The sequence below is a fragment of the Choloepus didactylus genome, chromosome 2, assembly GCF_015220235.1.
Source record: "Choloepus didactylus isolate mChoDid1 chromosome 2, mChoDid1.pri, whole genome shotgun sequence".
In the NCBI taxonomy this organism is placed as follows: Eukaryota; Metazoa; Chordata; class Mammalia; order Pilosa; family Megalonychidae; genus Choloepus; species Choloepus didactylus.
In genome coordinates, this window is record NC_051308.1 from 180,316,797 (window position 1) to 180,341,951 (window position 25,155).

At 37.4% G+C, this 25,155-nt stretch overlaps 1 protein-coding gene across 5 annotated transcripts in view; it reads right to left on the bottom strand.

The window, feature by feature from the left end:
* The window catches only part of DNAJC6 (DnaJ heat shock protein family (Hsp40) member C6), a 171,993-nt gene that overhangs the window by 145,268 nt on the left and 1,570 nt on the right, over nucleotides 1-25,155 (bottom strand). For 2 of the 5 annotated variants that reach the window (XM_037827001.1, XM_037827002.1), the window contains exon 1: nucleotides 17,600-17,807. The exons of the other annotated variants lie outside the window; for them this stretch is intronic. In XM_037827001.1, the coding sequence (XP_037682929.1) occupies nucleotides 17,600-17,621 (22 nt within the window). In that variant the 5' untranslated portion in view covers nucleotides 17,622-17,807. Of the gene's footprint in view, nucleotides 1-17,599; nucleotides 17,808-25,155 lie in introns of those variants that run through there. 5 annotated transcript variants of the gene reach the window in all.

Genomic DNA, 25,155 nt, shown 5'->3' on the forward strand with positions numbered 1-25,155 from the left:
AACAGCAGTAATAGCATCCCAGAGCCCCCTTGCTCAGCACATTTTTAATCCTAGAATAGGAGTGGGAAAATACATCTGAAAGGACTGAAAAATAAGCGCCAGGTTGTCTGTTCTGATATTAAGAGAAAATTTGGAGAGACATGAAAAACATTTCCACAATAGGGTAACGCATCAGTATTTGGTCACCCTTCAGCTCTGCCCCATTTGAGTAGAACTATATAATGCCGAGACCAATCCCTAGAACCACTCTAAGATAGTTCCTAAGAAAGAAGGAGAACATAGAATTATGTTCAAAATTATAAAATGAATTAGCAAATGAACTGAAATTTGCACTCAATAGGCTGGGGGCAGGGGCAGTGACATGAGATCCATGGGTGCTAACGGCACTGTACGTAACCCTGCATCCTGGGAAGGATGCTGAAAAAAATACCTACTCAGCTATTGTATATAGTTTAGATCAAGTCTCTAAAACTTTTTATACCTCAATTATTCAAATTATTTCATAAATTTAAAAATCATATTGAACTTAGTAGACGACAATTCCAAATCATAAAATCACGACAGTATTAAATCTTTGGATGGAGACTCAGACTCAGGAAAATGAGAGAATCTTTAACATTCATATTCTCTAGAACAAAGTAACATGAATTTGTAAGCATTTCAGAAAAAGTGTGGGTAAGCAAGATGCTGACAAGCTTTTAATAAGCAAGGGAGTGGAACTAGAAATCAACTGTACATATCCTTTATTATTTACATAAGATGTTTTAAAAGTCTGGATATCTCCGTATTTTCTTGATCTGCTAATTTTATTTTTTACCTTAGTCCATATTAAAGTAACACATGAACTAGTTCTACTTCCAGCTATAATAGAGGAGCTTGTAGCAGACCAACAGTTCTGCTGAGGACATTTAGAAAAGCTAGATAAAATACAAAAACATCTGTTGGAAGTCATAGGAGATCTACTGATAAGCCAGGATTTGAGAAGCCATTTCTCAGAGAGAAGAGGGGCTCACTGAGGTGAGCCCAACTTTCTGAATCTCCATTTTTCCCTTAAGGGCATTTGTCTATTCTTAGCATGGGGAAAGAAGCAGCGAAGCCAAGCAGATGGGAGCTGCTAAGAGGCAAATAAGCCTGGAAAACTTCAGACACTCTCATGGGTTAGAAGAAACAAAAAGAGAAGTTCAAGACTGAAAAGGCATATTCCAAAGAGGTCAGAGAAGCAGACCTGAAGAGAGTTTTCCCCTTGAGGTGTAGCACAGGGTACAGGGATAAGAAACCAAGGAGAAAGCAGCTGAAAAGCAGAGTAAACATTTTACAGAGTAGAGGTTTTGGCAGCCTCACAGTACTAGAGAGACATTAATTGAAGTTTAGGACTAGCCAAGGAGGAAGAACTCTCAGTCAGTTTCCCTGGGGTTCTGGGATTACGGGAAACAAGGAGTGAGACTAAGTCTTAAAAGTCTGCGAAACAGCCTTGATTGGACTGAGCACCTGACTGGACTGAATTGAGGCTTTTTCTGCTGTGGGCAAAGAATAGGTTAAATACTCTCAAAGGGAGATGACATCATCCAGAGCATATTTATACACAATGTTGGACATTTAATAAAAAATTGACAGGCAAATGAAGAAAGAGGACCAAGAAGAAAAACAAGATAAACAGACCCACAAGTGGCCCATAAATTGGTGTTATTGAACATGGTCTTTAAAATAATCGTGATTCACTCTCTTCATCCAGGGTATGCTTGGATAAGTAGGAAAATGGGAACAAAAACTAAATGAAAAATAGGGTGGGATGGGGGGGATGGAATGATTTGAGTGTTCTTTTTTACTTTAATTTTTTTTCTTATTTTCATTCTTTTTGAAGTAATGCAAATGCTCAAAAATTGACTGTGATGATGAATGCACAACTATATGATGGAACTGTGAACAGCTGATTGTACACCATGGATGACTGTATGGTATGTGAATGTATCTCAATAAAACTGAATTTAAAAAAACAAAAACAATAAAAATGACTGATTGATTATATTCAAGACAATAGATAACAAGATGGAGAATTTATTTTTTAATCTAGTAAAACTTCAACAACTGAAAATTATATAATGCAATTAAGAAATAAATAGATTGTGTAACAACAAGTTGGACACAGCAGAAAATAGAGTTAGTGAACTCTAAGACAGGCTAGCAAAAAGCAATCAAACTAAAAAAAGAGGAAAGGATTAAGAGTACAGAAAATAGAGGAAGGGACATATGGGATAAGGTAAAAAGTCCTAGCATAAAAATAACTGAAGTCCTACAAAGAAAAGAAAGGAGCAGAAACAAAAATTGAAGAGATAATGGCAGAGAAACATAAGAATTACAAATAACTTCAGCCTCACATAAACTCAAAAAAGGCTACCAACCCAAAGCACGATAACTACAAGGAAAACCACATATAGGAAACTGTTGAAAACTGAATATATAGAGAAAAATCTTAAAAGCAGCCAAAGAAAAAAGATGCAACAACAAATAGTAACAATTAGACTGGTGGTTAACTTCACAAAGAAAGGATGAAAACCAGAAGAAAATGGAAAGACATCTGAAAGTGCAAGGAAAAAGTATTTGCCTGTCCAGAATTCTATACTCAGTAAAAATATCCATCAAAAACAAAGGCAAAATTAATTCATTTCCAGACCACAAAAACTGAGAAAATTCTTTTCAAGTATATATGCACCTCAAGAAATACCAAAGGGAGTCTTTTACGCAGAAGAAAAATATCCCAACTGGAAACCACAGAAATTCAGGAAGGAATGAAAAGCAATGGATAGGGTAAATATGTGGGTAAACCTAAATTGAATACTGATTCTACAAAACAATGTCTTATGGAGGGACTGTGTGTGTGTTTGTGTGTATAGTTAAAATGAATTACAATAATAACACAAAAAGCAGAAGGCAGTGGTAGAGGAGAAGACAGGGTTAAGTGGAGTTAAAGTGTTCTAAGATCCTAACATTGTCTGGGACATGATTAAGTAAAAGTAGCAATAGAGTAATCACATGAAAAAAAAAAAAAAAAGAACAGAAAAGAAAAAAATAAATAAAATAAATGTATTACTAGCATGATAACATAGAGAAAAGGGGGAAAATTAAATAATGCTTGGTTAATCCAAAAGAAAGGACAAAAAGAAAGCGGTACATAAAACAGGTGAGACACAAAGAGAAAACATAGTAACATGGTACTTATAGAACTTACTATATAAATAACTACAATTAAACGGTTTAAATAATCCAACTAAAGACCAAATTGTCAGACTGAATTTTAAAAGAAACCTCATTTATATGCTGCTTATAAAAGACACAGATTAAATATAAAGGCACATCTATTCACAGATGACATGACTCTATATATAGAAAATCCCAAAGAATCCAGAAGAAAACCACCAGAACTAATATATGAATTCAACAAAGTGGCAGGGTACAAGATCAACACACAAAAATCAGTTGTGTTTCTATATGCCAGCAATGAACAATCTGAAAAGGAAACAGAAGTGTTCCATTTACAGTAGCAGCCAAAAGAATACAATAGCTAGGAATAAATTTAACCAAGGACATAAAAGACCTGTACATGGAAAACTACAAAACATTGCTGAAAGAAATTAAAGACTTAAATAAATGGAAACACATCCCATGCTCCTGAATTGGAAGATTTAATACTGTTAAAATGGCAATACTACCCAAAGTGATTCACAGTTTCAATGCAATCCTGATCAAAATTCAAGGAGCTTTCTTTTGCAGAAATGGAAAAGCCAATCATCAAATTCATATGGAATGTCCAGGGGCCCCAAGTAGACAAAACATTTTGAAAAAAGGAGAACAAATTTGGAGTACTCAAGCTGCCCAATTTCAAAACTTACAACAAAGCCACAGTAATCAAAATGGTGTGGTACTATCATTAGGACAAACAATTGACCAACGGAATAGCCTTGCAAAGTCAGAAAGAAACCCACACATCTATGGCCAAGTGATTTTTGACAAGGGTGTCAAGTCCACTCAGTAGGAAAAAGTAGTCTCTTCAACAAATGTTGGTGGATATCCACATGCAAAAGAATGAAGGTGGACCCCTACCTCACACCATATACAAAAATTAACTCAAAATGGATAAAAGGCCTAAATATAGAACCAGGACTATAAAACTCCTAGAAGAAAACATAGGGAGGCATCTTCAGGACTTGTCTTAGGCAATGGTTTCTTAAACTTTACATCAAAAGCACAAGCAACAAAATAAAAAATAAATAAATGGTACTTCATCAAAATTTAAAACTTTAGTGCATCAAAGGACATTATCAAGAAAGTTAAAAGACACGGTATTGTAAGTACACTGAACAAAGATGTCTGTGAGTAAAGCTGAAAGAGGTGGAATAGGAGAATGTATGACACCAGAGGTAAAGATAGATGATAAAGACTGGGACTGTATAATGTGGCAAAAACTGGAGTGGCCAATGACTGTTACTAAATATACAAATATAAAAATGTTTTTCCATGTGGGAAAGCAAATGAATGTCAACCATGTAGAAATTTGAAAAAGGGATGGTATTCAGGAAGAAACATAATCAAAGCAAACTGGAGTCTATGGTCAACAGTAACATTGTAATATACCTCCATTAAATGTAACAAAGGCAATATGCCAATGCTAAACATATATGAGAGGAGGATATAGGGGAGCAATATGGGATTCTTGGTAGTGGTGTTATTTGCTGTCCTTAGTAGTATATTGTATTGTATGACATGTTATTTTTCTTTTTATCATTTTTTCTTATTGCTAAAAAAAAAAACAAAACAATTTTTCTTGTAGTAATCAGTATGTTCAAGTGCTGATTGTGGTGATAAATGTACAACTTTATGATGATACCATGAACAACTGATTGTACACTGTGGATAAATGTATGGTATGTGAACATAACTCTATAAAATTGTAGGAAAAAATATATATAGGAGTAAAAGTGTTGGAGAAAACATGGTGAGAGGGATGATGCCTCACCAATATGGACTAACTACAATGTGTAAACTCAGAATTGAATCTTAAAACATAGCCTAACGTGGACACAATAATTGTAATAGTCCCTAGATTGTAAGCTCTTACAGCAGTTAACTCTATCCCTGAATTGTAAGACCTATCTCTAAACTTTGAGATGCTGATCCCCTAGCGTATAACCTGATTGGTCTCTGGAACAATGCATATCTCTGAGACACCTGAAACTCAGAGCTAGAGCTCGGCAGATATGAATGTCAGTATTAGTGCATACAGCCACTGTCAAAAAAAAAAAAAAAAGCTGAAAAAGAGCCCAGACTTCAATTAGTGATATGAATGAAGAAGGTCTGGTTAAGACCAGGGCAAGCCAGGCCAAAGGGTAAAGGTTGAAACTGATTGTGTTTTAAAACTTCAACTTTCATATGAGACCAAGGGAATAGATACCTATTTGGTACAGGATCTAAATTTTCTAAATGGTACAACTCTACAGTCGATTTGTTCAAACACCACAATTGCATGGGACTTTGAATAGGAAGTGAGATACGGTAGGTTAGTATAGGCTGGAATGAAATAGTGACACATCCTAGAGTAATTTGGGCAGATAATAAAAAATATATTTACAGCCTCCCCCTCCCCAGCCCCGAGGATCTGGGGAAAGGTGCGGATGTCTTGGACATCCTCACCTGGACTGGTGTTGATGTTGTCACAAACATTGGGACTGGCAGTTTGATGTGCTGAGCCCTCGAGCATGGGACTTGCCCTTATGAAGCTCATTACCACAAAGGAGAGCCTAAACTTGTATGTAATGGTGCCTAAGAGTCTCCCCCTGAGTACCTCTTTGTTGCTCAGATGTGGCCCTCTCTCTCTCTAACTGAGCCATCTCGACAGGTAAACTTGCTGCCCTCCCCCCTACGTGGGACCCGACTCCCAGGGGTGTAAATCTCCCTGGCAACGCAGAGTATGACTCCTGAGGATGAATGTGGACCCGGCATCGTGGGACTGAGAGTATCTTCTTGACCAAAAGGGGGATGCAAAATGAGATGAAATAGTTTCAGTGGCTGAGAGATTCCAAACGGAGTCGAGAGGTCACTCTGGTGGACATTCTTATGCACTATATAGATAACACCTCTTAGGCTTTAATGTATTGGAATAGCTAGAAGTAAATACCTGAAACTACCAAACTCCAACCCAGCAGTCTGGACTCCTGAAGACAATTATATAAGAATATAGATTACAAGGGGTGACAGTGTGATTGTGAAGACCTTGTGGCTCACACCCCCTTTATCTAGTGTATGGATGAGTGGAGGAATGGGGATAAAAACTAAAGGACAAATGGGGTGGGATGGGGGGATGATTTGGGTGTTCTTTTTTCACTTTTATTTCTTATTCTTGTTCTGGTTCTTTCTGATGTAAGGAAAATGTTCAGAGATAGATTCTGGTGATGAATGCATAACTATGTTATCATACTGTGGACAGTGGATTGTATATCATGGATGATTGTATGGTGTGTGAATGTATTTCAATAAAACTGAATTTAATAAAAAAAAAAAAGACAACCTACAGAATGGGGAAAATATTTGGAAATCATATCTCTGGTCAGAATATCTATAGAACATCAGAATATATAAAGAACTCCTGCAACTCAACAACAAAAAGACAACACAATTTAAAAATGGGCAAATGGAGGATGGAAGAAGATGGTGGCACAGAGAGGAGTGGAAGCTAGTTTCTCCCCCTGGAACAACTAATAAACAACCAGGAACAACTAGTAAATAATCTGGAATAACTGTGGGGTGATAAACATGACTGTCCACTTATCATACACCAACCTGAATTGGGAGGAATGCCCGAGATCACAGCATAGAATCTGTAAGTAAAAACTGCAGATCCAAGCCAGGAGCCCCCTCCCACCACGGCCCAAACTGCAAAGCTTCACGGTGCTAGAGAGCAGCACTCTCCCAGCAAGTGAATATATCTCAGCTGAGCTCCACCTGGGGTTTTAATTAACAAACGTGGTCTGCTCAATACAAGATACAAATCCCCAACAAGCAGACATAGGCATTTGGTGACAACTGAACTTGGAGAGCCAGAGGGTGGCCCCGAACTGGCCCTGAAGGGGACTTTCTGTCCCTTTTACAGCTCAGTGGAGAAAGCCTCAGCCATTTTCAGTTACCAGCGTGCTCTGACCCAGACAAGAGTGGAGATAGCCCAGGCAGAGAAACTATTCAAATGTAAATGACCTCTCCCTAGGGGGTGTATTTTCCTTAAGAGGAAGAAGGTGGTGCCAAGCTCTACTACCTGCCTTCCATTTAGAACCAAACCTCAGAGCCTGGGAGAAAACAGCCACAGGCCACACCTCCTTGCACCAGTCTGGAGCTACAGCCTGACAGGCACCACCTGCTGGGCAGAAAAGCACAGTGACTTGAGCCCTCACAGGATGTGCCAATCTTCTAAAACAAACCCTCAGAGAGAAGTGATTCTACTGCCTCCTGTTGAGACCTGAGCCCATTCTGGTCTGGGAAAGCCTGATTTGGGTAACCAAGGAAATCAGATGCCTAGACAACAGAGAACTACAACCTACACTAAGAAAAACAAAGTTATGGCCCAGTCAAAGGAACAAACATACACTTTGAGATACAAGAATTTAAACAACTAATACTAAATCAATTCAAAAAGTTTAGGGAAGATATGGCAAAAGAGATGAAGCGTATAATGAAAACACTTGGTGTACATAACATAGAAACTGAAACTTCGAAAAAACAAATGGCAGAATCTATGGAAATGAAAGGCAAAACACAAAAGATGAAAGACACAATGGAAACATACAACAGCAGATCTCAAGAGGCAGAAGAAAACACTCAGGAAATGGAGAACAAGGCACTTAAAAGCCTACACACAAAAGAACAAACAGAGAAAATTATGGAAAAATATGAGCAACATCTCCAGGAACTTAAGGACAAAATGAAATGCAGGAATGTATGTGTCATTGGTGTCCCAGAAGGAGAAGAGAAGGGAAAAGGGGAAGAAGCAATAATAGAGGAAATAATCAATGAAAATTTCGCATCTCTTATGAAAGATATAAAATTATGGATCCAAGAAGCACAGCATACCCCAAACAGAACAGATCTGAATAGGCCTACGCCAAGACACTTAATAATCAGATTATCAGACATCAAAAACCACCAACCAAGAATCCTATATCTGGCAAAACTGTCTTTCAAATATGAGGGAGAATTTAAAATATTCTCTGACAGAGTTTGTGAACAAGATACCTGCTCTACAGGAAACACTAAAGGAAGCACTGCGGTCAGAAAGGAAAAGACAGGAGTGAGAGGTTTAGAACACACTTTTGGGGGATAGTAGCACAGCAATGTAGGTACACTGAACAAAGATGTCTGTGAGTATGGTTGAAATAGGAAGGTTAGGAGCATGTGGACACCAGAAGGAAAGGGGAAAGATAAAGACTGGGACTGTATAACTCAGTGAAACCTAGAGTGAGCAACTATTGTAAAAAAAGGTACAAATATGTTTTTACATGAGGTAGAACAAATGAATGTCAACATTGCAAGGTGTTAAAAATAGGGTGGGATTGGGGGGAAAAGACAATCAGTGCAAACTGGAGACTATAATTAACAGAAGCACTGTATTACGCTTCCTTTAATATAACAAAAGCAATATACCAAAGCTAAATGCATATGGGGAGGGGGATAGGGGAAGGGTATGGGACTCCTGGCGTTGGTGATGTTGTCTGACTCTTTATTCTACTTTAGTTTAATGCTATCTTCCCTTTTTTTTCTTTCTAGCTGTCAATTGTTTTTCTCTTTCTTTCTTTTTTCTTTTTCTTTTATCTCTCTACCTTCTTTGACTCTTCCTCCTTTTTTATGGAAAAAATGGGGATGTCCTTATATAGATAGTGGCAATGGTGCTGAATATATAAATACATAACTACACAGGGAACCAACGATTGTTTACTTAGGATGGGATGTATGGTGTGTCAACAAAACCATCTTAAAAGAAATGGGTTGATAAAGAAACCTTGAGGGCACTATATTGAGTGAAATAAGACAGACACATAAGGACAAATATTGCAGGGTCTCACTGATAGGAACTAATTATAATATGTAAACTCATAGACATAAAATATAAGTTACCAGGATATAGAACAATGCTAAAGAATGGGGAGCAGTTGCTTATTATGAGTAGAATGTACAACTAGGTTGAACTTAAACGTTTGGAAATGGACAGAGGTGATGGTAGCACATTGTGAGAATAACTAATAGCGCCGAATGGTGTATGAAGGTGGTGGAAAGGGTAAGCTCAGAGTCACGTATGTCACCAGAAGGAAAGTTGGAGGTTAAAATATGGGAATGTATAAAACAGTGAATCTTGTGGTGGGCAATGTCCGTGATTAACTGTACAAATATTAGAAATCCCTCTCATGAACTCGAACAAATGTATGACACTATAACTATTAGTTAATATTATAGGGGCATATAAGAAAAAGTTATACACCTATTGCAAACTATATACTACAGTTAGTAGTATTTTAACATTCTTTCATCAACAGTAACAAATGTACTATATCAAAACTATGAATCAATAATGGAGGGGGGGCAGTGTTTAGGGGTATGGGAGGATTAGCGTTTCCTTTTTTTGTCTTTATTTCTTTTCTGGAGTAATAAAAATGTTCTAAAAATTGAAAAATAATTAATTGTGGTGATGGCTGCATAGCTGTATGATGGTACCATGGGCAACTGATTGTACACTTTGGATCTTTGGATAGTTGTATGGTATGTGAATAATCTCAATAAAAAATAAAAAATAAAAAAATGGGAAAATGAACTGAATAGACAGTTCCCCAAAGGTGATAAACAAATGGCCAATAAGCAGTTAAAAAGATGCTCAACATCATTAGCAATTAGGGAAGTGCATATAAAAACCACAGTGAGATACCACTTCACAGCCACAACGTGGCCATTAAAAAAGAAAAAAAGCAGAAAATACCAAGTGTTGGAGAGGATATGGAGAAACAGGAACCCTCATACCATGTTCATGGAAAGGTAAAATGGTTCACCCACTGTGGAAACCAGTTTTGTGTTTACTCAGAAAGTTAAACATATGACCCAGCAAATCCAGATCTAGGAATACACCCAGAAGAGTTGGAAATAGGGACTTGAATGAATATTTGTACACCAATATTCATACCACCATTATTCACAATAGCCAAAAGGTGGAAAAGACCCAAATGTCCATCAACAGATACATGGATAAGCAAAATGTGAAAGTAAGCAATGTCACTGAATTGTACATATGATAGTAGTTAACAAGGGAAAGTTTGTGTTGTATACATTACCTCAATAATAAACAAATAAATAAATCACAGAGAAATTGAAGTATAAAGATGGAAAAAGATACACCATGCATATGATAACCCAACAAAAGCTGGTATATCTACAATAATATTAGAAAGGCAGAACATTAAGACAAGAAGCATTACTAGAGATAAGGAGAGACATTTTGTAAGAAAGATAAAACAATTTTAAACTTATATGGTATGTACCTAATAGCCTTAAAGGTAAATAAAAACATAATATAAAAGAAGAAATAGGAATATCTAAATCATAATGGAAGAGATCAACTGAATAATCAACAGAATAAGAAAAATAATTAGTAAGGATATAGAAGATCTAAACTACAAGATCAAAACAAGTGTCATAATCAAAATGTATAGAACATGGAACCAAACAACCTCATCATGTGCATTATTTTAAAGTACACACAGAACGCACATATATATATATATAAACTGACCATACGTTGGGTCACAAAGCATGTTTCAACAAAATTCAAAGAACTAAAATCATTCAGAATATTTCTCTGACCACAGTGAAATTAAGCTAGAAATCAGTAACAATAGGTAACTGATTAGAAATTAAGTATACTTATACATGACTCTGTGGGTCAAAAAAATAAACCACAGTGGAAATTATAAAATATTTTTAACTAAAAGATAATGAGAATATAACATAGCAAAATTTGGAGAACACAATTAAATTTACCCTTAGAAGGAAGTTACAGGCTAAAATAAAAATAATTTTTTAAAAAGCTGAAAATCAAATATATAAACTTCCATCCCAAGAAGCTAGAAAACATTTCAGAAAATTACAACCAAAGAGTGTAAAAAGAAATAATAATGATAAAAGCAGAAATTCATAAAATAGAAAATAAATATGTAATACAGAAAGTCAACCAAATCAAAAAATTAGCTATTTGAAAAGATTACTAAAATTGATAAAAACCTTGGCAATCAATATTAATCCAAAAAATGAGAATTATTACTATAAAAAATAAAGAGAAATATCAGTATCAGGAATAAAAATAGGGACAACATCACACAGCCTACAGACATTAAAAAGATCATAAGATATTAAAAAAAACTTTATGCCAAAAAATTTGAAAATTCAGGTGAAATGAACAAATTCATAGAAAAACACAACTTAGCAAAACTAACACAAGAAACAGAAAATCTGAATAATTCTCTATCAATTACAACAATATTTTAAAACCTTCCAACAACAAAATTTCTAGGCCCAAATGGCTTCACCAGTGAATTATTCCAGACATTTAAAAATAACTGCAATTCTACAAAATTCTTACAGGAAACAGAAAGAGATAATACTTTCTAACTCGATTCATAAGGAGAGCAAAATCTTAACACCAAAACCTGACAAGGACATCACAACAAAGGAAAAACAAGTTAATCTCTCTCATGAACAAAGATAGAAAATTCCTCAACAAAATATTAACAAGTCAAATCTAGCATATATAAAAGGATAACATATAACAACCAAGTTGTTTATTCCAGAAATACAAAGTTAATTTAACATTCAAAAATAAAAGTAATTTGTAATACTAACAGAATTAAATAAAACAAACATATGATTATCACAATACAGAAAAACATTTGATAAAACTCAGCACCAGTTTATGATAAAAATTTAGCATATAAGGAATAGACAGTAACTTTTTTCATCTGATAAAAAAAGTATCTGTATAAATCCCACATCAAATATTGTACTAACTGGTGAAAGACTGACAGCTTTGAGTTCAGGTAAGAGATAAAGATACCCACCACTACCACTTCTATTCAATGGGTAATAGAGATGTTATTTAGTACAACAATGTAAGGGATATAAAGTATAAGGCCTGGAAAGGAAGAAATTAAGCTGTCATTATTCCCAGAACACCTAACTGCCTGCATAGTAAACCGAATATTGTAGAAACTAAAAACTACTAAAATGAATAAAGTCTGAAAATAAGGTCAATATATTAAAACCAAATATTTGTATATCACAGAACAAGTAGAAAATGAAAATTTTAAATGCCCGTTACAGTGACATAAAAAATATCTATTAACAGTGACATCACTTTTGAGAAGATATTTAACTCCTGCATCCTGTTTTTAAGAAAGCAGTTTGGGCTCAGCTCAATCCCACTGTTGTAAATGGTTCTAAATTTTTTAAAGGAACCCAAAACATAGAATTGTATATATAACCTCCAAATTTTTAATGTTGGCTCAAATTCTTTTGAAACATTAAGAAGGTCAAATTAAGGTCATCTGATAAACTCTGAGAGTAACAGTGTAACATAAGAAACAAAGACCAGTGGTTCTTAACTGTCAAACCCAATCTATCATTTTTTATAAAACTATTTTGTATTTCCCTGTTTAGTATCCAAAATTGAAACTCATGGATAAAATAACCTAATACATAATTAAGCAACATTATATATATAATGTTCCCAATGTAATACAAAGGAGAAGTGAAAGAAAAGTTACAATAAAATAATATGCATTATAATAAGTAAATGCTCTGGCATGACTATATTAAAGATAAAGTAGTCAGTGCTTGTACCTGTACATAGTTTGAATGAACAGGTGTGTTGTATTAGTGTCTCAACTACAACAGGTGGTATTGCTTTAGGTACGTAATTTCCTATACATAACTAAGGTATTTTTAATCCTGGAAATTTCAGTGTATATGTAAAACCAACTTATGCTCTAGCCTCAAAAAAGTAAAAGTTTTTTATCTATGTCTTCGGCAAAACATTTTAAAGTTACAATATAATTCATTATCATGTGGAACAGTCCAGAACATTGCAAGACATCCAGCATTTCTGGTTTCTGCCCACTAGAGTCCCCCAGTTACTGCGACCATCAAAAATACAACTGCAAGTTTCCAATGTGTTCCCCAGGAGGCAGCACCATGTCCACTGAGAACCACTGGCCTAGGGTAGGTTCTAATCCCAGGTTTCCCGCTGCTAGCTCTGCAATCCTGAGAGATTATTCAGCCATGTGCCAATATTCCAGCTAAAATATTGTTTCCCAACATACCCAGTCACAAGCATGATTGCCAAAAAATCCTGAAAGAATTTGAATTTTCTTTAAAATTTCTCTTATCTTTTATTTTTCTCTGTAAGTCATCATGATGGTTTTTTAAAATCACAACGTTTTTGGATTTCCTTACACTTATTTTATTTGTAATCAAAAAAGGGGGGCTAGGCACTATGATCGTTTAAATATTTAGGGCCTAAAGGTCTGGATCTGACCCTGTTAAAATTCCCAATCAGATTTTTTTTATAACTTTCAGTGAAAAATCAAATTTTTTCAGGAACCACCAGCATAGAAAACATTCCAATTTTAGTTTTGCCACATTAAAATATATTATGCATAAGTTTGCTCACAAAATATCATGTTTATTATTTTGAGGTAAAATCTAGAAAAATAAAAGAAAAAATTGGAAGGAGTAGAACTATTTTCCCTAACTTCTTGTATACCAAAAGAAAATTCCTACCCAAATATCAAATTATCCATTGCTATCCCTTCAGACCCCTACCTCCAAGATCTAATTGTATAAAATACTAAGAGAACTGACTAAATACAAAGGAAATTTGAAGCTGAACTGAAAAAGTAGAAATGTCTGTTTTCCAAATAAATGTAACCTAGGGAAATTAGTCAGAAGCTATCATTTTTAAGGTTCATATTTCCCAAAGAATAAGTAAATTAATTCTAATACTGAATGATGTTGACAATTTTACTTAAATCTCTGAAATGTTATATTACTATTCTCAAGCACTTGTCTACCACTGTGAACAAGGTCTGGAAGGTAAAATAACCTGGTTTGAATTTTGGCTCTGTAACTTGTTAGCTATGTGTCCTGGTACAAAATTCTTAACCCAACTCTCCATTTCCTTACATGTGAAATACCACCTCCCATGCAGTATTGTGAGAATAGTAAAGCACCTCACAGAGTGCTTTTCACATACTAGTTGTTCATTAAACAGGAGATGTGATTATTATTACTAGCTGTCATGTTTGCTAATGTCTACTTAATCACTCATTCAATTATTTTCTTCTTAGTTGCCTCACATATAATTAATTTTTTTTCTGGCTTGCAAAGCATTTTGAAATATGCTGGGTAAATGTTATACAATATCTTTTCATATTTAAAAGCCTCATTGGACTGTCTTAAGACAGGATGCAACAAAAAGAAGGAAAAGAAAGGAATGCAGTTATCAAACCACAATTCATCATTTACTGAACATCACTCATGTGAAGGTAACTTATAAAAATTCCGTATCTGCTTCCCAACATCCTGATGATTTATTTGCCCTGTCAATTCTTTTTCAGTCTTCGCGAGGAGAGTTTGCTCCAGGAAAACTGATAACATTTCAGTTGTTTTCCTATGGACCTTTTCAGTTTACAGACTCTAATTTTTGTTTTATGTTTCATAGTTCACCAACTGGTACCCAAAAATAGCTCCTATGGCCTGGGTGCCATGGTCACACCCTCTCTACAACACACACACACACAAACACACCTCATATCACACTCTCTGCTGGTCACTGTCAGCACATACCCATCTCCCAACCCTAAAAGAATTCTTTGATCTCTAGAAAATTGGCTTGGAAGAAGCTTATGGGACCTTAGAAACATAGTGTACAGCAATTCAGAATCTGTTTGGGGTCTCAAACCCCTCTGAAAATCTGAGGAATAATACTGATTTTCTCCTTATATGTGTGTGTGTGTGTGTCTATATATATGTATATATGTATGTATATATATGGACATGCATATAAAACTGCATTTTGCAAACTCCTTGAAGACCAAATGAAGAAACTATGATCTATTTCAGTGTTTCTCAAACTTTTCTGACTAGAACTCACAATAAAAAATAGATCAGAGATCTGCTGTCACAATCCAATCCTTACCAATATGCATAAATAATCATAAATATCAAAAACATAAGTTTCAGGAACCAATACTTAACCACAGTAATGTGCAATGATTTCTGATATTTTCTATTCTACTTCATCTTTCCAAGCTACTGGTTGAAACTCAATAAATTGCTTTCACAACATCCACAAAGTGCTCTAATCTAACATCTGTCCATTTTAGAGATAAGGAAACTGAGACTCAATGAATTAAATAAAGGGACTCATCCTAGGTCACTAATGAATTACTGACTCAACAAGCCAGAACCTAACTATCCTGACTTCCAACACAAGGCTCTTTCCAATACAAAGTGAAACAAAAATTCTAAATACCAACTCCCCTCAAAAAGCAAATGAGGATCTGATGCTTCATCAAGTTGATACACTGAAAATTGGGGAATGTTTCAATTCCAAACAATGGTGAAAATTAACCTCAACCTCAGCCTCAGCCTCCAATTCAGTAAGCTTTAATTTTTTTCTAAACCATGTCCATGGCCTAGAATGACTTGGCAAATAAAGCATTTTTTTTTCATTCTACAGCCACTGCAAACAATGCAGGAAAAGCCACACTCTCCTTAGAGTTGATTTTAAATAATTTGATCACACACGCACAGGGGTATTACTTTTACATGACAAGCTGGCTTAGAAACAGCAGTGGATAGGTTCTGTTTCCACTTAGGCTCATTCATAGCTGCCTTCTTCCCCACTAGGATTGCTTAATTAAAATTTAAACATCAAAACCACATAGATCAATACCGAGGATGTGAATGATCCAGAACCTATTAAATGAAAATACTATCAACACCAGCTACCCCTGACCCTTTTAAATCCTCAATTACAGGGCGTGGGTTTGTTTAAGAGCCTTCATTACAAACTGCTTTGGTAGATTAAAATACCAGTCTCCCCACTGGCATCCGGTTGTATGAGGGTGATTTTTTTCTCCTTCCCTTCTTTTTCTCATGTGGAATAAATAGCATTGCCCACCACAAGGTGGGCATCGTATAACAAACCAGAAAGACTGGCAGCCTCCTGGGGACTGGAGAAGGCCAGGCGGCCTGCGCGCAGGAAGACCGCTTGGGGCCTGTGTGGTCTCATCAATCATCCAAACAACCTGCCTTGGGCGCAGGAAAGAATCGAGAGGGCGGCGAGCGCCGAAGAAGCAGTGTATAAAGTGCTCAGGGCGCTGCGTGCCAACCGCCACCTGCTCATCCAAACCCCGTACCCAAGGCAAAGTGTCGGGGCCTCCTTAAGCCAGAGCGCACGGGGAGGAAAGGGTGGGGTGCAAACTGCTGCGCAGCGGCTCCGGAGCGAAAATGTGGAGAGCCGCGGGGGAAAGGGGAGCCAGCAAGCCCCCAAATTAGCGCTCGGGAAGGCAGACTCAGGCGCGGAGAGCGTTTCCCCAGAGCAGCCAGCCCCCTCAGCGCCTTCTGCGGGCACCCGGACCAGGGGCAAGACCAAAGCGATAGAAAGGAAGGGCTCCCAGCTGGGGGCAGGATAGGTAACTCGCGTAGCCTCTGGAGACCTTTGGGTCTAACGCTCCTCCCCCAACTGCGGCAGAAAATTTAAGGAGCCTCGGAATTTGAAACCCCAAATCCTCCGGAATCCGGAATCCTTCTTGTTGAACTTAACATTTTGTTGACTTATTTTCATTGAGCCCCTTTCCTGAGTTTTCATTAAAATCCATTTTTCTCCTCTCCCATCTCTCCAGCAGAACTGAAGTGTTTGTTTGGGTCATGTTAATACACCAGGGAGGTTAGAGGTGGAGGCTGCCGGATAAAAGGGGGGGGGGGGGCATTTGAATATCCCTCTGCAAGATAAATAATTCTGAAGGTCAGTGAGTGAAGGTTCCCCAGAAGGCACTCCTAAAAAGATTAATGTTCATGAAATGCTTCTCCATCAACGTTTGTCTTGAGAACCCAAACTGTAGAAATCTGAGGTATTTCAGAAATTGCAATTCCAATAATGCACCCAGAACCTAAGAATTATTAATTGATGCTAACACTCCCAAAATAAAACCATTTACCAAAATTCTGGGAGCTATTACAAGGAGATCTATGAAATGGTAATAGTGTTACTTAGCCAAGATTAAATGAAGAATGCAAATAATTGTTATATTTAGTACCACAAAAATGGAAAATAACACAATATATGAAAACCAGAAACCAGTCATTTAAAAAGTCATCATATTTATTATATAACTATAATTTTAAAACAATAAGTGCACAGTAATTGTAAACCAGCCATTAATACAAACTAAACATATTCGTGCAGTGCCATCTCATCCTTAGCATCTTTTAGCCTCCCCCTCTGCAGCAGGCTCCTTACCTTTATTTTCAGAATCTTTCATTCCCTCCTTCCTCCCTCTGCTGCAAATGAACAGGAAAGTCCGACTGCTTCTGCAACCCTGACTTTTGATTTGTCATTCACAGACAGTCAGCTGTCTTGGGGGCGAAGTCCCTCAAGGAAGGAGCACCCAGGCTATGATAATTGCATGCAAGTCAGTGTGTGGTGTGCGGAGGTTATAACTGTGCTTATACTGGAACCGAAAGGATGGAGATGAAGGCAGACGTAAACACAAATTCCAAAACACGGCACGGAACTGGATCTGGAGCCTAAGCTTGCCTTTCCTTCCTTTTAGTTAGGAAACCAAGGGTTTTAGTGCCTCGTCTCAGGGGAGCTCTGATTCAAGATGAAAGGACTATGTGTCAGTGCTATGTGTGCTATGAGTCCAGCTTATTTTCAAATGGAGACCTCAACTTTGCAGGAGGATTAAGAGCCCTGTGCTTTGTGTCCTCTTACATATTCATTCTTTTATTCACTCAGCAAACATTTTGTTTATCTCTCTGCACCAGGCTCTCTGCTAAATTGCTGGGCATACAATAGTGAACAGGTTTAGTCTGGGTCCTCAAGCTAATCACAGGCTGTTACCATACAAAGGCATACAAGGCAATGCAACAACCTGTGTTTGCAGCATGGACACAGAGGTTAGTTAACCCATTCAAGGAGGCTTTAGTGATGTTTTAAGCCATTTGGTGGCTGAGCCAGAAATGAGTATGACAAACGCTGAGTGTGACTAGTCCCTCTGTGTTAGTGAGGAAAAGGTAGACTCAAGAAAACATGTTTATCTGCAATCATAACACATCTCAGATTCATTCACTCATTCACTCATTGATTCCTTCATTCAACAAATGATTACACGTGCCAGGCACTATTCCACTTGTTAAGGATTCAGGAGTACAGAAAACAAACTAAGTCCCTGCTCTGATGGCTAATACATTATGCTGAGAGGATTCTGATAGGCAAGAAACAAACATAGTTAGTTTGTAATGAGCAGGTGAATCCTTGGAGCCACATATAATAAGTGCTGGGAAGAAAAATGAAGCATGATAATGAAATAACAAGGGTGCCATTTAAGATAGGGTGGCCAGGGGAGGTGACATATGACCCATTTTTTGGAAAATAGGTTAAGGTCATCACAGTCCCTTCCAAATAATCTTCACTCAGAAATTAGATTGCAAGGAGAGCTGTTTATTTTGTTTGTTGTTAAAGCTCTGAACCCTCACAACCTCCTCGGCTTCAAGCACTGATGAGTGGTGTTTATTCCCTATTAGATGGGAAAACTGATAAACAGAAAGGTTAACTGACCCAAACTGCAACCTCACTAAACTAGGAGAAAAGCAACAAAAAGAAACACAGCTATCTGTTGCTCTTGGTTAAATACAATATTGACATCGAAAACTCCCCAGATTGGGAATTGAAATAAGAAGGTTGGAGACCTATCTCTACCACTTATTAAGTGTGTGATATAAGGCAGATGACTCTTATACCTCTCTGGCATCAGTTTCCTTATCTGTAAAGAGGGGCTAATCATCCCTGCCCTGTGTATGCTATAGAGAAGATCAAAGGGGAGAATAGATCTGGTACTTTGAAACTAAGAGCTATATAATTAGCAACATGCTTGGATATATTTATATAGAAAACTAATTACCACTATTCACCTGCTCATTACTATAGTCCAAGAGTCAAATATGGCTATAGAGTAAAAGCTGGTTGAGTCACTTGGAGTCTTTGGATTTATTTACAACTGCCAGTCATCTGAAGACTCCCTGAAAATTTTAGAAATGTTTAAATATTTGTGGTTTTTTGTTTCTTTGTTTTTGCTCCCAGCTTTTCTTGGCAATAGATAACATCTTTCTTTGATAATTTAATAAAAACCAGTGAGGAAAACCTGCCTTCATTAGAACTCCTTGCTGACCATCAAATGAGTCATGTTTGCCCATAAACCATGTTAAAGAGACAGGCATCCGTGGCTCCAAAGATGAAGTCCAGAATAGCCAAAATGTGTACATGAGGAGCACTTTTAGGGACTAAAAAGGTAGAGGAGTAGAGGGAGTAGGGGATAAGGAGCCACCACTCATGCATACTCTCATTCACAAGTATTCACTGGGCCGGACATTGCTCTGAGCATGAGATGGACGCAGTGCTGAACAAAACAGTCTTTGGCCTCAAAGAGTTTGTGGCCTCAAGGCAGTTTCCACAAGGTGGGCCCATTTACTGGGTTAAGCAGAGGAATGTCAAGGCTTTGGTAGCACACAGTAAGGGCTCTAAAACAGGAGAGACTAGGTTCAAGCATGGGCTCTGCCATTTACTAGCCTCTGAAGTGGCCTAGGACGAGTTACAGCATCTCTCCAAGTCTGTTTCCCAATCTGTAAGAAGATAATGATACCTACCTTCCAGGTTTGGGTGAGGCTCGAAAAAGTTAAAGCACATAAAGTGCATGGCACAAAGTCTTGACACATAAAGTAAGGGCCCCATAAATGCTATAATACTATTATCATTAGCCTGTGACATGGGTCAAGTTTACCACTCTGCGCCTCAGTTTCCTCATAAAATGTGGATAATAATAACTAGCTTGTAGGGATATTGTGAGAATTATACATCAGGAAGAATATGTAGCTCTTGGCATAGAGGAGTAGCTAACCATCTTCCCAGCCCACCTCTGAGCCCATTTATATTTCAAATGAAGTAATTTTTTAAAAAATATGTGGTAATTTCTTGGGACATCTGCATGTTACCCAGCACTTGATTTTGAAAAGTTTCAAGCATATAAATAAAATCAAAAGGATAGTACGGTGAACTCCATCTATAAGCGTGTTTTGCTGTATTTGCTTCATCACATATATCGCCATTCTTCTATTCATCCTTAATTGATCCTTTTTTTAGAAAATCGAGTTGAAAGAGGTTTGAAGGCCGCATCAAACAAAAAGAGGCTTTACATTGCCTCTTTCCACAATACTTAACAAAACCCTTAGACCTCCTGATTTCTGTGGCCGTTCCAAGCAGGATCAGGTGAACTCTAAGAAGCCTCCTCCTGCCCCTCAATAAACTTTGAGGCCACACCCAGGAGAGGGACAAGGATGGACTCAAGTCTTGGGGCTTTCCAGAACAAGGCAGTGATTCTGGCAGACCCCAAGCTTCAAATAAACTAATAACAAGGACCATTATCAACACCTGTTAATGGAAATAATGCTCCGTCTAAATAACTGGGTTTAGAGAAAGCTTCAGGCAGGCTCCACTGGCCAGAAAAGTCCCTTCACAACTCTGCACAATCCTTGTCTTGTTAGATGCCACTTCTGAGTCACTAGACCAGTGAGTCATGCCCAGCTAGGGAGGCCATCTTGAGAGCAAAGCCAAAAAGAATTTTCAGGAACAATGAGAGAGACCCAGAATTGAAAGGGAATAAGCCTTTTTATTATAATAGGAAAATAAAAAATGAAAGAAAAATACCACTGAAACATTATGGATTAAACTTCCCAGCTATAAATTTTATCCTGAGGAAAAATGAGCAGAGAAAAAAGCTTTTACATTCCCTTGTAACTTTTGGAGGCATTTTATTTCTTAATTAGTGGATAGAGAAGCAAAGATAGACTCCAGAGAATATGTCCCGAGTTGGGCATACCCAATAGCTCTTTCAATGACATGCCTGGAGCCATTTCCAAAGCAGGATGGAGGAGAAGAGTGGCTTCCCCTGCACCACCACACTTGGTTTCCTCTATCCAGCCAAGCCTCTGTTTGGTTTGCTCAGAGCATCCAAGTGACTATAGCACAGGAAAAACTGATGACTTGGGGATAGAGATTTGTAATTAGGATTAACTACTGAAGAGAGCAGTAATGTCTACACCAAGGAAAGCTGGGTAAACCCCCATGAAGCCAAGCTACCAAGGAAGGAGGAGGAAATTAACATATGGAACACCTACTGTGTGCAAGGCAATTTTCATATCATGTTCATCATACATTTATTGAGTACTTAATGCCTGCCAAGCATTGTTATATGCACTTGATGTGCATTAGTTCATTTAATCTTCACAGTAACCAGATGAGATGGTTGTCATTAGTCTTTAAAGCAAAGACTTTCAAACCAGAATGCCTAGGATTGAATTCCAGCTTACTAGTTGCATAATTTTGGAAACGTTACTTAACCTCTCTGTGCTTCAGTTTTCTCATTTGTAAAATGGGGATTGAAAAACGGGCTAATAGTAAGAATTGAATAAAATAAAAATATTCACATGGTTAGAACAGTGGCTGGCACATAATAGGCAATCTGTAAGAGCTGACTCTTGCCCCACCCCCATTTTTTTTAGATGAGAAAAATGAGGAAGAGAGAGGCAAGGTGACTTGCCAAAGGCTAACTATTAGCAGAGCCAGGATACTTCATGTCTTATCCTCAACAATCTCATAAGGGAAATGAGATCGTCCTCCTTTTATTGATGAGCACTTGAAAGCCCAAGAGTGGTCTAACGACTTGCTCACGTCACAGGCTGGCAAATGAGCTAGTTGAGATTTGAACCCACATTTGCTGGCTTTAAAACTCCTACTCATCTCACTAGGCCAGTGATTCTCAAACTTTAGTGTGCATCAGATTTACTGGAAATTATTAAAACACAGATTGTTGGTTCCCATCCCCAGGGTTTCTGATTTGGTAGCTCTGGGGTAAGAACCATAATCTACATTTCTAACACGTTCCCAGGTGATGTTGACACTGCTGGTCTGGAGACTATACTTGGAAACCAACTGGGCTATAATCATGCACTTTTACAAAGAACAGGCAGAAGGAGAATGGACAGAGGAGCCAAAGACTATATGTTAATGAGGTTTTCTCACTCTGGCAAAATATTAGTTTCTTCAGAGTGACTAGCTAATATACCTTGCATTAACACAGGCCTCTCACATCTATCATCTCATTTGATCTTTCCAATAGCCCCAGGAATAGACTAAATAGCAGTCATTATCTCCATTCAGAGTGATTTGTTTTGGGGGGCAGATGGCTAGAAATGGCAGCTTGGAACTAGAACACAGATCACCTGTCAAATGTCCGTCCTCTTCATGCAAGATACCTGTCCTGGAAAGCACTATCCACTGACAAGAGACTGACTCTGGTTCCAACATGTGCTTCCCAGGGAATAACACAGCTCAGGAAGTGCTCCTCACCCCACCAGGGCTTTGGTGAGGTTATTTCTGGTGGAAGGAATTCAGGGTCATTTTCTTTTGTTGTTTGTTTGTTTGTTTGTTTGTTTACCACAACCTCAAGGGATAGGGAAGTCTACTGTTTACCAAATACTTCTACCATCTGTGGATCCCTTTGTTGTAACCTAAAAGCTTTGATGTTTGACTAAAATATGGTTTTCTAGAAAGAATGGAAACATTTTTTTTGGGGGGGGGTTAATTTCCACTTGGTGCAGCTCATTCATGTTCCCATTTCGAACCACTTGCATAGTTAGGTATATTTTTAAAAGTGGTTTGGACATTCAACTAACAAAGGATTAGTATCCAGAATATTTAAAGAACTCCTATAAATGGATAAGTAAAAGAAAAACCACCAAGTAAAAAAATGGGAAAAGACGTGAATAAACATTTCACAGAGGTGCACACATGAATGACCAATATTCAAGAGAAAAGATACTCAGGTTCACTAGTCAGCAAGGAAATTCAATATAAAACAGCCATGTAGTACCATTTCACACCCTCAAAATTGGCAAGCTTTACAAGGTCTGACAATACTAAGTGTTGACAAGGAAGCTAGAAATCAGGAATCTTCCACACTGCTGATGGAAGTATAAATTAGCACAAATGTATAGAGGTCAATTTGGTAATATCTTGCAAAATTAAAAAAAAAAAATACCTTTGACCAAGTCATTGCCCTTCAAGGTTTTTATCCTATAATTACATTCACACAAGTGTCCGGACTAGAAAATTCAGATACTACCTCTTTGGATTTACATACATGCTAGAATAATCATTCATTCTGAATATATTTATTGAATGTCCACTATGTTTAGGATACAGTATTAGGCTGAAAAGATGACAGGAGTCCCCTTAAGTTATGCTGCTTCTCACCTGCAGTCTCCTGGTGAAAAAGAGGATGGGAAAAAGAAAAGTTCAGGTAGGGAAGACCTTCTGGTTGGTCCAGAAGGGACAGCTGCCAAGAAGGAGCCTCAGTTATGGTCTTTTCCCACAGTTCACTAAACTTGCAAGCCCCATATGGGCCATATTTGGGGTATAATCATCTGATGGAAGAGCTAGACTAATATTAATAATAATTAATAATAATAATAATATGAGCCACTACGTATCCTTTACATATCTTGACTCATTTAATCCTCATAATAGCATTATAAAATAGAAATTATCATCCCTATTTAACAGATGATATATAACTGAGTTTCAAACAGAGTTAAGCACCTTGCTCAAGATCACACAGCTAAGTGGCAGTTCCAAATTCTAGTCTTCTGACTCCAAAGCCTCTGATTCTAGATACCCAAAGGGATGCTGACATTATTATAAAGAATTCTAGCCATCTTGAAAAAATAAAATGAAATTGGGTTATGGGTTTCCTTAAATGAATGATATTTAATTATACTTCTCCCATCCACCAGTACAGATATTGGCACTTGTTTGTATTGCTTCAGAGAATGTGGCAGAAAGGGTGCTATACCTGAGTCTGCCACTCACCATTCACAAAACCATTTGCAAGTTATTCACCTTCCACATCCATGAAATGGAGAAAATAAATAACATCTCCCTCCTTCAAGGGGTACTGTCAACATCTAAAGGAGATCTTGTAATTGAACTATTCTGTAAACTGTGAAGTATCATACCAAGTATCATATAAGACATTTTAATGACCAATCCCCAGGGTCTATGGGAGAAGGGGAAGTAAAGAAATGCAGTGAGCATTATGATCCTACAAAGAAAAGAGAGGTACAGGATGGCAATGGACCCCAGGAAGCTGTGGGTGAACTTCAGGGCAGGAACATGACAAGAGAGGAGAGGATGACAGTGTATACAGTATAGACCTGGTTTTAAAAATCATAAGGCTAAAAAACTTACTCTAACCCAAGTTACTACAATGGCAATATGCATTTATTCCTCTTTTGTAAATATTCACACAACACCCTGAATGACATGTACATGTAAGTATCACTCAAGGAATACTTGTTGCAACCACCAATCTCATTTAACTGCTCAGGCCAACCAACGAAAAGGGGTAGTCAGTCTTCAGCCCTACTAAGTTGCACCTACAGTTCTCGATGCCAGTGAGGAAAGAACTGCATGGGTGTAGTAACTAAAAGTAGTAATAAATGATTTCAAAGCCAACAACATGTCACTGCCAAGCTACAGAGTCTCCATAATTCCCAAGACTGAAAAGCTTGTTTCTAATACAATAAAGAAATATTTGAAAGATAATTGTTGCAGCTCTTTGTCAAATTTAATTTTGTAATGCTTACTGTGTGCCAGCATTTTATAATTATTAACTCACTTAATTCTCAAAACAGCCCTGTGAGGGAGGGACTGTATCAATGACCCAGCCCCAGTGAAATCTA